The 16,200-nt window shown below is 45.5% G+C and overlaps 1 protein-coding gene across 1 annotated transcript in view; it reads right to left on the bottom strand.

Moving 5' to 3' along the window:
- MBD6 (methyl-CpG binding domain protein 6) overlaps nucleotides 1-16,200 on the bottom strand; it is a 489,030-nt gene that overhangs the window by 317,442 nt on the left and 155,388 nt on the right. Inside the window, exons 2-4 of the mRNA XM_069653591.1 lie at nucleotides 9,823-9,942; nucleotides 7,467-7,618; nucleotides 5,872-6,008 (exon numbers count right to left, since the gene is read on the bottom strand). Coding sequence (XP_069509692.1) covers nucleotides 5,872-5,984 — 113 coding nt within the window. The 5' untranslated portion in view covers nucleotides 5,985-6,008; nucleotides 7,467-7,618; nucleotides 9,823-9,942. The remainder of the gene's footprint in view (nucleotides 1-5,871; nucleotides 6,009-7,466; nucleotides 7,619-9,822; nucleotides 9,943-16,200) is intronic.

The raw sequence follows: 16,200 nt of genomic DNA, 5'->3' as shown, positions 1-16,200 counted from the left end.
TCTTACTGCAGGGCTGCTAAACTGGCCCATTGGTTATTGACATTTTCTCTGATACAATCACCCCTGCATCAATGTCTGGGAGTGACCTGACTTTCATGAGCTGGAATGTACGGGGGTTGGGTAATTACAAAAAGATGAGGCAGCTCCAGCTGCAGGCTGAGCGTCATGGGTCCAAGGTTCTTTTTTTTACAGGCGACACATGCCCGCATGGAACAGTGTATGAGATTTGCCAAATCATGGGGCCCCCACAGATTCTCCACCGATTTCTCTTCCCAAAGCCGTGGGGTCATGACTCTCATTCATAAGAGTCTCAAGTTCACTCTTATCTCCTCACAAATAGACCCTCAAGGCAGATATGTACTGCTTCATGTCACACTTCAAAATAAGGAGATAGTCCTGCTGAACATTAATGGTCCTAATATAGATGACCGAGATTTCTATGTACAGGTCACTTCCCTTCTCGATGGCTTCCCCCTTGTCCCCATCCTCTGGGGGGGGTGATTTCAACACAATTTTTTATATAGCCCTCGACAGATCTGGGTCCAGGCCCCGTCAACTTTCCAGGGCAGCCTATGCTGCACTATCATCCCTACCCCGTCTCGCCATGGTTGATGCATGGAAGTTCTTCTACCCGGATTCCCGCGTTTATTCTTTCTACTCTTCAGTCCACGATTCCTATTCCCGTATTGATAGATGGGTGATCTCCAACGAATTGGTTAAGAATGTCATACAGCTAATGATCCTCCCCAGAACCCGGTCTGACCACTCTCCTGTGACCGTCACCATAGATTGGGGGCCGGATCCCGGCCGTACTCTACGTTGGAGGTTGAAGCCTCTCTCCCTTCTGGACCCAGAGTTTTGTTCCGAGCTCAAGGTATCTATTGAGGAGTTCTTTGAGACAAACACAGGCTCGGTAACATCGCAGGCCACTCTATGGGAGTCCTTTAAGGTTTATATCAGAGGGATAGCACTGTCGAAGGAGAATGGTGTCCTTAAGTCGATCCGTAGAGACCTCGCCGAGAGCAATCTAAATTATCGATCCTTGAGGCTAAATCCTCACTTCACTCCACTCCACTCCACTCCACTCCGGGTACCCTGGTGGATATCGGGGTGGAGCTGGATACGTTCCGATCCCTTGCGGAGCGCGAACAAAATTTTTTAGATAATCCTGGCATGGCGAGGAGATACGGGGAGGGTGAGCGCCCGGGCCGATTTCTGGCGCGACTTATCCGTCACGAGACGGGGTCCCCGCATATACTTTGGATTGAGAGACATGACGGCTCCCTGGCTGTCACCTCACAGGACATAAATACGGAATTTTTTACATTCTACGAAACCCTATATTCCAACTCTGACGAGGTGCCAGCGACGGAGATCGATTCCTTTCTTGATACCTTTCCTTTGTCGACTCTCTCTCCGGAGACCGCAGGTTCCCTTGATTCCCCACTTACACTTGAGGAGCTCTCTGATGCGGTGGACTCCTTATCCTCTGGGAGGGCCTCTGGCTCGGATTGTATCCCAGTTGAATTTTATAAGCGTTATAAACTACTATTGCTCCCTCACCCGATGGCTCTCTGGGAGGAATCGGTGGAGGCCGGTGTATTTCCCCCTTCACTCCGCGAAGCCACAATTACAGTATTACTTAAATCTGGTAAATCCCACTCGCAATGCAGCTCATACCGCCCGCTCTCACTTATAAATTGCGATGTCAAAATATACGCCAAGGCACTGGCACTCCGGTTGGCTCCCTTTTTGCCATCTATCATCCACCCAGATCAGGGGGGCTTCATCATACTGAATACATACCCTTGTTTACCTGGTGAACGGGGACGACTTCTTCGGCGCAGTTTTTCACAGTATCTGCACCTCTTCCAGCAGGATTTGCAGGTGTGCTGGTGATAGGCGTCTGCTCTTTGGTGGGTGGTATCGAGGTGGCCGGTGGAACCAGAAGCAGTAACCGTGGGTGACAGTCTTTAACACCCACTGGTCTGATGTGATCCCCTCCCATACGTGAACGAATGACAAGCGTCCTCCGACCGTGGAGGCATGAGAGGAGACCCGAACCGGCGAATCACTGAGGTGTAGAGTTCCTGCCTCTACCCTTGCCTCTACGTTGACCTCTCTGCTGATATTGGCTGTTACCAGATGAGCCTTGGCCAGAGGACCATGGGATAAATTGACCACTGGAAGACTGGGAGAAAGATTGACCACGAAAGGAACGGCAAGAATTTGAGCCCCCTCGCTGGTGGAAGGGCTTGGGCGTGATCAGGCTGAGTGAATTCAGCGTCTCATGCTCACTCTTAGCAGTTTCCAGGGTGTCGTCGACAGTCTTGCCAAATAAGTTGGCTTCTTCTACAGGTTTGTTAATCAGAGAGGCCCGAGTCTCTGGTTTGAAGCCTGAGCTCTTCAGTCAGGCCTGTCTCTTAAGAAGAGTCCCCTGGGCTAGAGTACGTCCAGCAATCTCAGCAACGTCTAGAGTGTTCTTGAATAGATTATGGGCACCTGCCTGCCCTCAGTCACGACCACCAGCAAGCGTGATCACATGGGCTCTGGGACCTCTTGAAGGCCTTTCTGGAGCAGGCCCCATTGGACACTGCTGTTACTAGCAAGGAGAGTCGTATTGTTAGCTATTCTGGTAGAATAGGCCACAGAAGTAAGTTTCCCTAGGGCATGAAGTGTTTTGCAATCTTTATCCGGGGGAGCTTCTGCTGTGGATAGAGGAAACCCTGCCCTCTTTCTAGTGGTTGGAACAACCAGGGAGTCCAGTGTGGCATGACCTCGTATATACATGGATGAGAGGGGCGGAACAATTTCTCAACCCAAGGGTTCACTGCCCTTGTGAGGGATGGTGACAAAGAAGGAACTAGGCGTTTCTTTATTGAATTAAGTAATGGAATAGCCTGACTAGTGGGAGGCTTCTCCTTGAGAATATTTTCAACAAAGTCAGCAACAGGGGCTAACTCATGTGTAGTGATTTCAAAATGATATGCGGCTCTCTTTAGAATGGTATTAAATAACATTTGGTCATCCACAGGTGATGACTGCCTTTGTTGAGGTGAAGAAGGTGGATCCAGACAAATATTGTCCGGGTCAGGGGTATGTGTGTGTGAAAGCCACGGCCCCTGATCTGCTGACTGATCCTGATCCCAGTCCATGTCCTGGTCAGCTGTGTCCCAATCAAAAGGATTGTCCTCATATGTATCCTCCTGTTCTGAGTAATCAAAGACCTCCTCTTGGCGGACTTGTGTAGGAAAGGGAAAGCTTTTGCAATTTTTGTGGAATGGGCCAGGAGTCCTCATCCCTAGGTCTCTTGGGAGTAATATATTTATCTGAGAAATGTATAAATTGGGCCATCTTGTCCATATAATTCTCAAAGCTTTGCCTAGTTTGTTTGTTTATTAATTTGATAATGCGCACCAAGCCCATGGGCAGCTGGGCGCAGCAGTACAAGAATTCTCAAAGCTTAGTTACAGTGCTTGTCACACCGAAGATGCAGAACGGTCCGGAGGTGGAAAAGGCTGGTCAGAAGGATGAGATTCTCCTGAAAAGCCTTTGAGAGAGGCTGGGGGGCTTCAGAATACGTCACTCGATGAGAGGGAATGCCCCTGTGTTCTGCCGCTGCCGAAATAAGTCGCGAGACTCTCGCTTATTTTTGGCGGCTGAATGCCAGGTCTCGACGCGCCTTCTGGCACCGTCGCGGTTGACGTCTCCGCCGAAGCCTTGGGTGTTTGCGCGCTCTTGGACGGCATGTCAGCGACAGAGTGTTTTATGTGGGGAACGGCCTTGTGAGAGGACAGCCCAGTCGCATGCCGAGATGACTGTTGCGTGGAGGCCGCTGTACCACAAGGTTCGGAAGACACCGTCGAAGTTTTCGGCTGGCCTTTTGGCATTATTTGTTTCTTCAATGTGTCTGTTAAGGAGGCCTTAGGGGTTGTGTGTTTGGGCTTCGGTGTTGCGTGTGCCCTTGTCGCCGTGGCTGGCAGGTCGGGACGAAAGAGCTTGCAGGACTTACAAGAAAGCTTGTCGTGGTCTCGAGGTAGACACCTATTGCAACTGCGATGGGTGTCCTTCCAAGGGATTTGCTGTTACACGACGGACACAATTTAAAGGGCATCCTCTCCATAGCAGAGGTAGATGGCAGCCAGACAAAATAGGGAAAGAGAAGGGAAAAGGAAACACATTCTTGAAAAAGAATAAACCCAGAGCCCCACTCTCCCTACTGTAAGGGCCAGCCCGGAGGGCCGAGGCCACGCGGTCGACAGACGTTGATCAGTACACCAGTCGCCGAGCAGTAGTGGATGTCTTCGGCGGCAGGAAGTCCACGAGGCAGTCGTCAAAAAGAAGTAGTCAGGAGACTAGAAGACCGTAGGTCGTGGGACAAAGTAACATTGACCAATATTAGCTCTTGCGAGCTATGCATAAGGCGACCAACTAGTTGGGTGGAAAAAAACATTCTGAGGGACCTCGACGCATGAGGGATTTTGGGTACACTACGCGTCATGTTAGGAATAGTGTTACAGTCACGCCCATGTGGATGTCCACTTTCGATCTTCGAAAGAAAGATGCAATACTCTGCGATTACCACTAGATGTCGGACTATATACACATCATGTGATTCTAAGGAGATTGACAAACATCAGAAATTAGGGTTCTTTAATAAAGTGAGAGGAGTTCTTTCAAAAAGATTGTACAATTTTCTAACAGACAATTAGCTTTAATAAAGAACAGAATACTGTATGAAACAGAGCCATCTTATTTAATAAAGCATACAAAATTGTCTAATAAAGTCTGCAAAGTTCCTTAGCAAGGCACACAATGTTTTTAAGTAAAGCACACAAAAGGTCTGTAAAAAAAAGCACATAACCTTTAATAAAGTCTGTGGAGTACTGAAAAGCACCCTGTTTTTCAATGAAGTGCTAAGAATTATTTTACCAAAGTAAATTTTTAAAATATTTAAAAAATTATATATACAGAGTTCTTTAGTAGAGTACCCCGGGTTCTTTACTAAAGTGCACAGACATTTAATCCAAAATGGCAGTTCACTAACGAAGCATACAGTTCTTTAAAAGACAACAAATAATTACTTATTAAAATGCCAATTTTAGTACAGTGCACAGTTCTTCAGAAGAGCATATTATTATTTCTAAACACTTTATGACCGCTTCCTGCGCACTTTGTAGAGTTCTTCAATTAAGCACGCAGTTTACTTTATTACCTAGACAACGCTTTCTAATAAAGCAAAGTTTCACTAACAGTTATTTGATAAAGTTGGGTTTCCTTTAGTTACGTTCTTGAATTTAATGAGTCTTACGCGTCAGTAAAGCACATAGCTCTGAGGCGTGCAGTGTTTTCTAGTAAAGTCCATAAAAGGTGTTTATGTAAAGCACAGATCTCAGTAATGAAGTGTGCTGCGCAATGCAAAAGAGCACAGTGAAGTGCACAAAATGATTTAAGTAAAGCCACTTTTAACAAAGCAAGCTATTTGAGAATACATGTTTTTTTTTTTACAGAAGCTTTCACCGCTCAAGTAAAGTGTGCAGGGATCTTTAACAAAGCCAAGATCATTATTTGGTTAAGTGTGCAAACCTCCTGTTACAAAGAGCATGATGCCCCCCACCATAATGTTCTTTTTTTCATCATCTCTGCCAAAGATTCTATAAAGATCTATATATATTAACTCGCATTAGTTCACGGGAACAATTCTACTTTAAAAGCTCCCGGAAAACTTTTCTGCATAACTTAAAGAACATATACGACAATTTTGAGTAATCTGAAAATCTTTGAATGAAACATTTAGTTATGATTTGATTTTGTGCCCATCAGTCGAAACAAATCAATTTTGACTTGACTTAAACGGAGTCTCCTTCATACCTTATGTAGACAACAGTGTCCTGTACTTCTTGCCTCTGCCATCCAACAGGCACCTGGATCGCGGTGCACCCCGCCTCTGTATCTCCTCCTCCACTCTCAGTGGCTCCATTCATTTTGCTCTATCTTCTTTCTTGTACCTGTTAAAGGGGTAAGCAGCATTTTGTGTTTTATTGGTTTACCGTTGCTAGCGTTTCCGTCCTCCAGCAGCACCTCTTCCCCACCAGTTGCAGGGGTGAAGGAGCAGGTGTTGAGGCTGCTGCTTTGCTGCCTGAATAGCCTCAGGCCTGTTGCCTGCGTACTCGCCCACATACCGACCCAGACATACACATCTAAGCAAACATCAGTGCGACAGACACATAGCCAAGGCTGTCAAGATGCCTGGAAGCCAGGCTTCTTATGTCCTGTTGCTACCAGAAACACAGACCTCAACTAGACAGATGTCTAGGCAAAAAAAAACGTTTACAGGCAGGTAAATTAGATTCCATGACTGTACTACTCAACTATTCCTAAGTAAACAAATGCAATAAGAACGGAATATATGAAGAACTTAAGAGTCATGATACAACAGCAAACATATATGGAAATTGTGCAGGGTGAGGAGGGATTGGACATCATTAAACGAGCATAGAAATATTAAGTGATCCTTTGAATTTTCAGAGCACGTTTTTCCCTTACCCATCCACCCCAGTTATTCTATCAATCATATATCAAATTTTGCTTTGGATAAACGTCAAAGATTGAGACCCCACCGCTCTTGGCATCACTGCTCTCAGTTCATGTATTGGCCCTTCACATGTGGGGTTTCACCTCTGCTTGTTTTCATGTTAATCTATTGCTCCTTCGGGTCTCATTACGAGTTTGGCAGTACTGCATCTGGTAACACTGCCAAACTGAATTGCCATTACTGCATGCTGCGACTATGTGGTAATGGTTTCCATGATTTAGTCAGATGGACCCAGTTATTCCTCATTTTAGAGTCTACTAGGACCATGAGTTATCACAGCATGGCTAAATATCTTCCATTAATGCATTTGTTTGGAGGTAGCCATCTCCACACAAAGGAAAGCAGTTTTTCTGGGTTTCTGTAACCAAATCCGTAATTAGATAGAGAAGGACAAAGGCAGGAATTCGAAATACTGTGAGTTATATTGTGAACACACTACTTGTAAAGAAGGTTCTTGGTATTTTGCTGTGTTCCACTGCATGAGATACTCACAGTACTTACCTATTACATGGTATCGGCCTACCCTTTTGAAAGACACCCGATTATCTTCACGGTTAAAAGTAGTTCATGTTCCCCTACTCAGATGTTCCACAATGGTTATAGAAGCCAGCCAAAACTCAACCATTGCAAAAGCACACCATCAGAAAACAGAAGAAAATCTTATTTTTAATGGCAACTTAATTTGGCAGAGGTTTCTTAGATTTACTTGATTCTGAAATCCGTAAATGTCATTTATCGCCACTTTATCTCCTAACGAAAAGGTGTGCTGTGTCACATGTCTATTTTTAGCCGGGACTCTCCAGGGAAAGAGGGGGCAGGGAAGCATTTGTGAGAGGCTTACTTGTACTCCTTAATGTTCTTAAATGTATACCTGTTCATTTCTGCAAACATCCTTTGCCTTAAGTCTGTAAAAGATCCTTTAGGAGGCACATGTTCAGAGCTGGCCTGGGCAGCTTCTTGGTGGTTCCTTGACCTTCGCAGTTTCCTTTTCACAAAGTGTTACACAGCCATTGTGTAGCTCATCTAGCAAGAAATAAAAACAGAAAATAAAGGTTTCATTTCTGGGAGGCAGGCAGAGTGAGGGTAAAACCAGACAGAAAAGAGGGATAGAAGACAGCGAAGGCAGGAGGGAAATGGTGGAAAGAAGCAAGGAAGGAGTTGGGAGAAAGGGGGAAGGAAGGAAGTGGAGTGTGTACAGTATCAACTGGACACGGTTTAAGAGGCTCTTAAATTAGATCAGTAACTCCTCCATAATTTTAGCTAAACAAGGCAAAGGTAAATCAATCAAATAATACTGTGATTCCCAGATTAACTGATGAACACACCAGGTTACTTAACTCATTTATTTATCTTATTTATTGTTCGCTTGTTAGGCGCTTATACAGCAAGTACATACTGTTTCAAAACGCCCACAGGACAGAGGGAGGGAACAAGAAACACAAGTGGCCAAGTGAAAGTGTGGCACAGGACTTTGCCGGACTTGGATTTTACCTCCCTGCTGCTGCTCTGTTTGCTTTCTACACTCTGCGATTGATTGCTCTGGTCCGCTTGGGAGCTCGGTGCTCGGCTTACCTGGACTCAGTTTCCTGTTAAAAACTTGTTGCTAGCGCGAGTGGGCAAGTGAGGAGAAAGTGTGGTACAGTTTGGTGAGTATGGGACGCGCTCCTCGTACCACCCACTTAGTAGCTTAAAGCATCTGCCTCTCTGCGTTTGTGACTTTGAACACACTATCCACCTCTCTTCTTTTTTCTTCTGTGCCTCTTTTTCGGTTTGTTCACTGCCCTTGGCTGGACGCAATGGCGGTCTCTGCACCTGTGAAAATTGCACTTGAGCATACCTATGCTTCTGATATATTGCCAGGGCACTGATAAGGCAGTGTGTCCCTTTCTGGAGATTCATCCATCAAGGAGAAGAACAGAATTGCGTGTATGTATACGGCCGAAGACAAGGCCAACCCCCCCAAAAAAGTGTTTGGCACAAAGTATTTTGGGAGGGTTAAGCATGGTCTGGTCTTTCAAGGTGCTCCCAAAATCAAGGTTTCTAGGAGGGTAGCAGGAGCTTCAAACAGAGCCAAGACTACCACAGTATCCTATTCTTAACCTGTGGATAAGGTGTCAGAGAAAGACTGGAGAGGCCAAAATCATGAACCACCAGTCTCAGGTTGGCAGTGCCACTTTTTAGCCACTACTAGGAGGAAGACCAGTGCTTAGCAAGATTCCTGCATAGGTTCGGTTGCTGGGAATTCATAGGTTCTTCAGACTGTCTAAGGTTCCCATTCAGGATCCTACGTTGAGCCAAAGCAAGAACAACCTACGCTCTCATGTCCTGCTTCCTGGAGGAGGAGGAACGGATGTTGCAGAACGAGGCGGTACAAGAGTAGATGAGGAAGAATGCAAAAGTGTCTGCCTTCCCAGAGCGGGACAGTTTCTTAGCAATGTCATCCTAGTAAAGAGGAAAGACAAAGGGAGACCAGCGATACACTTGAAAGATCTTAACGTTTAACTCACTTACAGGTCTTTCAAGATGGAAAGCATCCATCTATTGAGAGGCCTACTGCAACCAGGAGGCTGGTTAACTTGATTAGACCTCAAAAGATACTCATCTATTGTTTCCCATTTTTACACTACAGCACCATATAAAAGTAGGAAAATAGGCTTTGGAAGAACTGGAGCTTCAGAAACAGTTTGGAATGGTTAGCCAGATCCTTTGTAACCAAGAGTGAGGCTGCAAGCAGTGAAATGCAGTGTACTATACAGAATGGGCAATAGCTCAGTAGTGAGCTATACCCATCACCTGGGTCGGATACAGTCACAGATATTAGCGGAGATAACAAAGGATTGTCTGGCATAGCTGCTTGGAGAAGAAGGTTTTGGTCCAGGCAGAATACCTTCAACAGCTATGAACATATAAGCATATTGCAATTCAAAATACTTGAAAGTTTCCATGACTGAAAGCTGGTAAAGTGCATTTAGCATATGGGATCCATGCTTGACATTTATTTGCTTCAAGGCTCCATTTACGAGATTCGAGAACTGTGCTAAGAGCAGAAGTAGTTTAGGCCTGCATCTCCTTCCTGACAATTCAGCAGCATCCTTTAATCAGCCTTCCATCAGCATGACCATTTGCCCATAGGGAGGGAGTGGGGGTCTCGGGAAATAAACTGATAACCCCTCACCAGACCCTAAAAAGTAGAGAAAAAAAAAAAGAAATATATGGAGAGCACCGACCTTTGTGGACCTCCAGTCGCCTCCGAAGTCTTCCATATCCGACATCAAAGACCAGCAGAAATTCCTGTGTGAAACTGGAGAAGTAAAAGCCTTGTGGTAGCCTTTGTGTCAAGATTATCCCTGTTGGAGACAAAAGTAGACTTTTAAGACCACCAAATAGCTGCAGAGATAGTTTAAAAGACACTTACCAAGTTTTCAATGCCCTAAAAAGCTGGCATGAACAGACTATGGAAAAAAAACAAAAAGACGCTTGAGTGCAAATTCAGGGCCAACAACGAGGGATAAGAGGAGTTAGGGAGGAACTGGAAAACCAATTTAACAATAGTACCCGCGCATTGGTGGAGCAATATTTTTAAATAGGAAATCCAGACATCGCATTCTAAAAGGAAGACAGACAATGCTTAATGAGTGAGAAAGAGAAAGCAAGGAACCAACTATCCCAGACAGATCTTGTTGCAATTTTCTTAGGTTTTCCAAAAAAGAAAAAAATAGTACGCTAGGCAACTAAAAGGAGAACCTTTATCCAGTAGAGCTGACAAATTCTCGTATACCTAGACCTACCAATAGACATGATAAGCAAGTGAAAACCTTGAATGATGTTAAACATTGGCAGAGGAGATTTATAAGGGCAAACTAACTCCATATTCCCAGCCACTCTTATATGACTTGTCAATTCCCAGAAAAGGAAGACAAAATGCTGTTTGGATTGGATAAGGGGAAACTAAAAAATTGGTGATTTGTAGACTGCTCTGCTAAAATTGAGGTTTCAACTGCTAAAACGTGGAAGCTTTATAGTGTAATGTTGAGTCTCGAGTTTTAGATCCGACCAGAAACCTGAAGGAATTGGTATGGTGAGGACTGCACTTTTAACAGTTTGAAACTGCACACAGACTTCCAAGGGGTGTTTGGATGAATTAAATAGGGCAGAGGGCTGGGCAAAAATCTCCTCAATGAATTTGCACCTAGTGGGAAGATTTCTAACCACCACAGAAGACAGAGCAGTATTTCAAATAAATAAATAAATGCCGGCAAGGTATATCAGGCCGTAAGAGACACAAGGTAGGGTATCAACATGTAACATGCAATTTCAGAACTATAATGCGTGCCATTCCCCGTTAAGAGGAGGCACTTTGAAACAAAGCTAGCTACAAACCCAATGGAAACCAGAAGAGTGGCTTAAGAGCCGTGATTGGCCCACAGACAATAATGGGGTAAAAGAGAGATGCTACAATGCACCACACTGAAGGTACCCCATCTATAATGAGCCTATAATGAGCTTAACCATAGGGCCTGTAATAGTGTACATTCACCTAGCTGGACCTCCCAGCCATACACCAGACTTACATAAAACGTAGTCATTTTTTAAGGGACGATGGAAGAGAGTTGGAGAATGGGATGCTTTGCATTAGTTATCTTGAGACACAGGATTGAATAAATACCGACTTTACACGCTTTCTCCCCACTAGCTCGTCCACGAAATGTGTTGCCCAAAGAAAATGGCAACAGATATTGGGCATATACTATCCACAATACAACTAGTAGAACATGTTTCAAATATTTGAGAACCTTTGAGTCACAGAGTGGAGTCAGTGACTGGCTCAAATAGGTCTCAAGGGATTCAAGAAGCGACGGGGGAGGATATAGACATGTAGATGCATGCGAGCAGGGAAAGAAACAGAGTGCAAGATATGATGAGGATGGAGTTAATGGCAACAGGAAATTCGATAAGAGGGACAAAACAGTGCGAGTTTAGCCAAACGGGGAATGGTGGAGGGACTCAGTGTTATGTTGGCGCAATTCCTGTTTAAACAAGATGGTGGACAAAGCGCTACTATGAAAGGGAGGCTACCTGTTGTAATGGGTTAGTTAGGCACTCTTCTGAGTTTGCGCAAGTGGGGCATGTGTCAGTGCCTTATTATCATAGGGAAATCGAGAATAGGATCCTCCGGTCTATCCTACTCAGTAAGTGTTTGAGATGGGGTAGTTCATAGCTGTGACCTGTAGGGACTGACAGCTTGTTAAGGACTAAAGTTAGTGTTACTAAGCACCAGTAAGACTGTTTATTTAAGTGGTACCATTATCCCTGAGCTGCTTCTTTCTGTGTGATCTGTGTATATTTTTGGGTATTCATGCAAAAAAGGCATGCAGAGTGTACAAGTAGCTAGGTGCACAAGCATGAATGTGTGTAAAACAAAATCTTGGAATAGAAATTATTTTTTAACTATCCACGTTGCAAGAAGACCATTATTAATGTACTTGAGAATAAAGAAGCCCAATGTCGAAATGCTGCAGGAGAACAATCGGAGTCTGTGGGAGGCAAGATATTTAGCAAATGGGTAAGGACAGAATACAGCAGCAGTTGCAGTAAAAAAAAAAAAAGGCAAGACTATCTTGCTGCACAAGAGGTTCAAGAAAAAGTAGTGTTTTTAAAAATGTGATCCAGAAGAGATTTGATCGCCTTGGCAGGGACCCAGTAACAGGGGTAAAAGATTCATCTACATTGGAGGTATGGAAGACAGATCTTAAGACTACAAAAGGTGATAACTAGGACAAAAAGCAATTGTAGCTTCCAAACATTCAACTACAAAGATGGATATACACAAAGATGGGTACAACAGGCAGGTAAAAAGAGTGCATTGTTTCATAACACAAAATAGAGATGAAGAAATACCTGAATTTATGAATTTAAAAGTTATATTAATTTTGTATTTAATTTTTCTGTAGATTCTGGTGCCTCAAGATGGTCCCCGGAATAGAAATGCATTGGACTGTTTATAAAGAGCATGTGTCGTTGAAATAAACCTTAACTTTATATATACAACGTCCACTACCTCTCTGAGTTTGTAAAAAGATTAGAGAACTGTACTTGGAAGCATATGTATAGAATTTTGAGAACTTGTATGTGAATTTAATTGCTAAAACATATTTTATTTATTTTTATATCGCCGAAGCCCGCAGGCATCAGGGTGCATTACATGAAGACAAGGACAACAGAAAAGTGACGGGACAGTAGAGTAAGATTACTGGTTCTGAGTAGATTACATGGACATTAGTATTGATGCAGGTCCTTTATTTGAAAAACAGTGTCTTCAGTTTCATCCTAAAGTATAGGTAGTTAGATTCTAGTCTTGGGCTGTTTGGGAGCTCGTTCCACTTAGATGCCGCTTTGGTAAGGAATGCTCGTCCAAATCCACGTTTTTTTTTGGAGCGAGTTACTTTCACAAACAAGGTTTGTATGTGGTTATTTGTTTTTTTAGTTTTTTTATTTATTTATTTATTTATTTTAGGTATATGGGTGCGGATCCATATATACAGTGATGGACAATGGTCATTGCCTTAAAGGTGATCCGGTCTTCCAGGGATAACCAATGAAGGGACTTTCTGTCTTCTGTAATATGGTCCTCCCTTTTTTTCTTGGTAATTGTCCTTACTGCATTGTTCTGTATGACCCGACATTCTTTGATGCATTTTCTATTGGCCCCCATAAGTAGTGCATTCTCGTAGTCCAGTCTGGATAAGATTGTGGCTCTGGCGATAATGGTGCTGTTTTGTTTACTCAGTAATGGCCTGATGCGGCTGGGCAGTTTTTGGTGGTATCTGCAATTATCTTTCAGATATGTTACGTGGGCTTACGCTCCCAAGGATGCTTGCAGGTAGACACCTAGTGTCTTGACCTTATCAGAGACCCTTCCATTAGTGTTTTTGATCTTAAAGGTGGTGTATGCTGTGTCTAGCTTAGCTCTTGCCTGGTGTGATCCAAAGATCATGAGCTCAGTCTTGCATCCGTTGAGGCAAGGCCAATTTGTCATCATCCAGGCTTTGATGGTGCTGTAGATGCAGGTGGCTTATTATTGTCAGTGGTACGACAGCCGGACAGTTCGATGAAAAGTTGTGCATCGTTGGCGATATTTTTAAAGGGCTCAAACGGAGCTCCCATTAGGAACTTTAAAACCAAATTCAAATCCCATCCCGCACCTGGAAAGGCGACGGTGGAAACACATTCGTTAGCCCTTTTAGAAACTGAGAAATCAAAGGGATCTTAAAATAAGAACATTCCTCAGACGAGCACTTAAATATGGACAGTGCCGCCAGGTAACCCTAAATAGTATCCACTTGCAGGCCCTTGTGGGCGAAAGCAAGCAAAAAAGACAAAAGCAAAGGAATTGAGCATTGGAAAGGATCCACATTCTATACCCTGCACCAGTCACAGAACTTTCTCCAACGGCAATGGTACAGGGATTTCGTTGCGGGCCTTCTGGTCGAAAGCAACACCTCCATCACGTCTTCGGGGAGGTCCTAATCCTTATACCTCAACCTTTCAGATACCAAGCATTAAGGCTGAGAGACTTGACCTCTGGATGGAGAACCAGACCCCTCTCCTGTGAGAGCAGATCGTCTCGGTAGGGAAGACGGCGTGGAGGGCAGATGGACAGGTCTAGAAGGTCCGAGTATCACGCTCTCCTGGCCCATGCCGGAGCAATGAGGATCATTCAGGAACTGAACCTCTGCAACACTTGCGGAATAACGGGGACTGGAGGAAACGCATACAGTAGTGGGAAGGACCACCCCACCACGAACACGTCCCCTAAGGCTCCTCCTGGAGGAAATTCCTGCGAGCAGAATCTTTCGCACTCCCGGTTGGCACTGGTGGCAAAGAGAGCCACTTGTGGTGTTCCCCAAAGGGCGAAGATCTCCAAAAGAACTTCCTGAGCCAGCTCCCACTCATGCTCTGCCTGCTCAGAGCGTCCGCGGCTGCGTTTTCATCTCCGGCCAGATAAACTGCCGAGATCGAAATTTCCTGCTGGATGGCCCAGAACCAGAGCTGCATTTGCCTCCCCGCACAACAGGAGTGACCCTGCCCCCCCCCTTTTTGTTGAGGTAGTGCATGGCCACTGTATTGTCCGTCATAATCAGGACATTCTTCCACCGCAGAAAAGCCTTCAGGGCTAGCCTGACGGCCCTCAGCTCTAACAGATTGATGTGGAGTCTGGACTCTGACAGAGACCAACTTCCGCTGGCTATCAACTCGTTCGCATGAACCCCCGAACCTGTGAAGGATGTGTCCGTCACAATTGTCACCTCCGGCCATGGCTGCCAAAATGGTGCTCCGTCCATCAGATTGCCTTCGTCCGCCCACCATAGAAGATCCTGGGCAACCGAAGTCGGAATCTGAACGGGATCCGACATCCTGCCAGAGAACTGCAACCACTGCATCTTGAGAGCCCACTGCAGAGATCTCAACCGCAGCCTGGCCTCTGGCACCAGGAAAATGCAGGATGCCATGAGGCCGAGCAACCTCAGGAATTCGAACGCCGGGAGAGACTGGGCATATTGAAACTTGTCCACCATCTGCAGAATGATGAGCCCTCACCTGGGCAGGCGAGAACTGCCCCAGGGATGTGTCGAGCACTGCTCCGATGTACTGGAGCCGCTGGGTAGGTGTCAAATTGGACTTCTTTAAATTGTTGGAGTAGCCCAGCTTGTGAAGGGAGTGGCAGGTGAAGGACAGATGATCCAGGGCTTGCTCAGGAGTGCGCGCCCTGATCAACCTATCGTAGACGTGAATCCCCCCCCCCTTTCCTGAGATACGCTACCACCACCATCAGCTTGGTGAAGACCCTCGGGGCGAAGGTCAATCCGAACGGCAGGACCCAAAACTGAAAATGCGAGTCGAACCTCAGGTACTTCCTGTGCTTTGGATGAATCGACACATGAAAATAAGCATCCTTGAGGTATAGAGACACCAACCAATCCTGAAGTTAAGGGGCCTGGAGGACTTGAGTCAGAGTTACCATCTTGAACTTGTGCTTCCTGAGAGCTTGTTCAACCAACGCAAGTCCATGATGGGTCTCAATCCCCTGTCTTTTTTCGGGATCAAAAAAAGGAGTATACCATCCCTTGTTCCTCTCTGCTACAGGCACCAGTTCTATGGCGCCCTTCTCCAGCAGGGATAGGATTTCCTGCGCAAGGAGCGTATCTGGACGCTTCAAAGAGAGCTTCCCCGGTGGATTGTCGTGAGGCCTCTGCTGGAAGGGAAGACAGTAGCTGTGGGCTATGATCTCCAGAACCCACATATCTGAAGTAATGGCCCGCCATTCTCCAAGATGCTGCGCAAGTCTGCCCCCAACCGGCGAACCATGGGCCTCATGACTGAGCGGACGCGGCAGTGCCTGAGGGCAAAGAGGCAGCTGCCCGAGCGGCTTTGGCACACCGAGTACCTTGCTTTCCACCCCGGGTACTCTTACAGTCGCCCCTTTGACTGGCAGCTCCTCTCGATTTACCAAAGGAAGAGTAGTACCGAAAGGAACCTCCCCTCCATTGCTGTCCCCTATGACGAAAAGGCGGAGGTTGACGTACTGCAGCGCTCAAAGACTTCGC

Source organism: Ambystoma mexicanum, chromosome 3q (assembly GCF_040938575.1).
Source record: "Ambystoma mexicanum isolate Mex_15411 chromosome 3q, UKY_AmexF1_1, whole genome shotgun sequence".
Classification (NCBI taxonomy): Eukaryota; Metazoa; Chordata; class Amphibia; order Caudata; family Ambystomatidae; genus Ambystoma; species Ambystoma mexicanum.
This window is presented reverse-complemented; position numbering and strand designations above follow the sequence as displayed.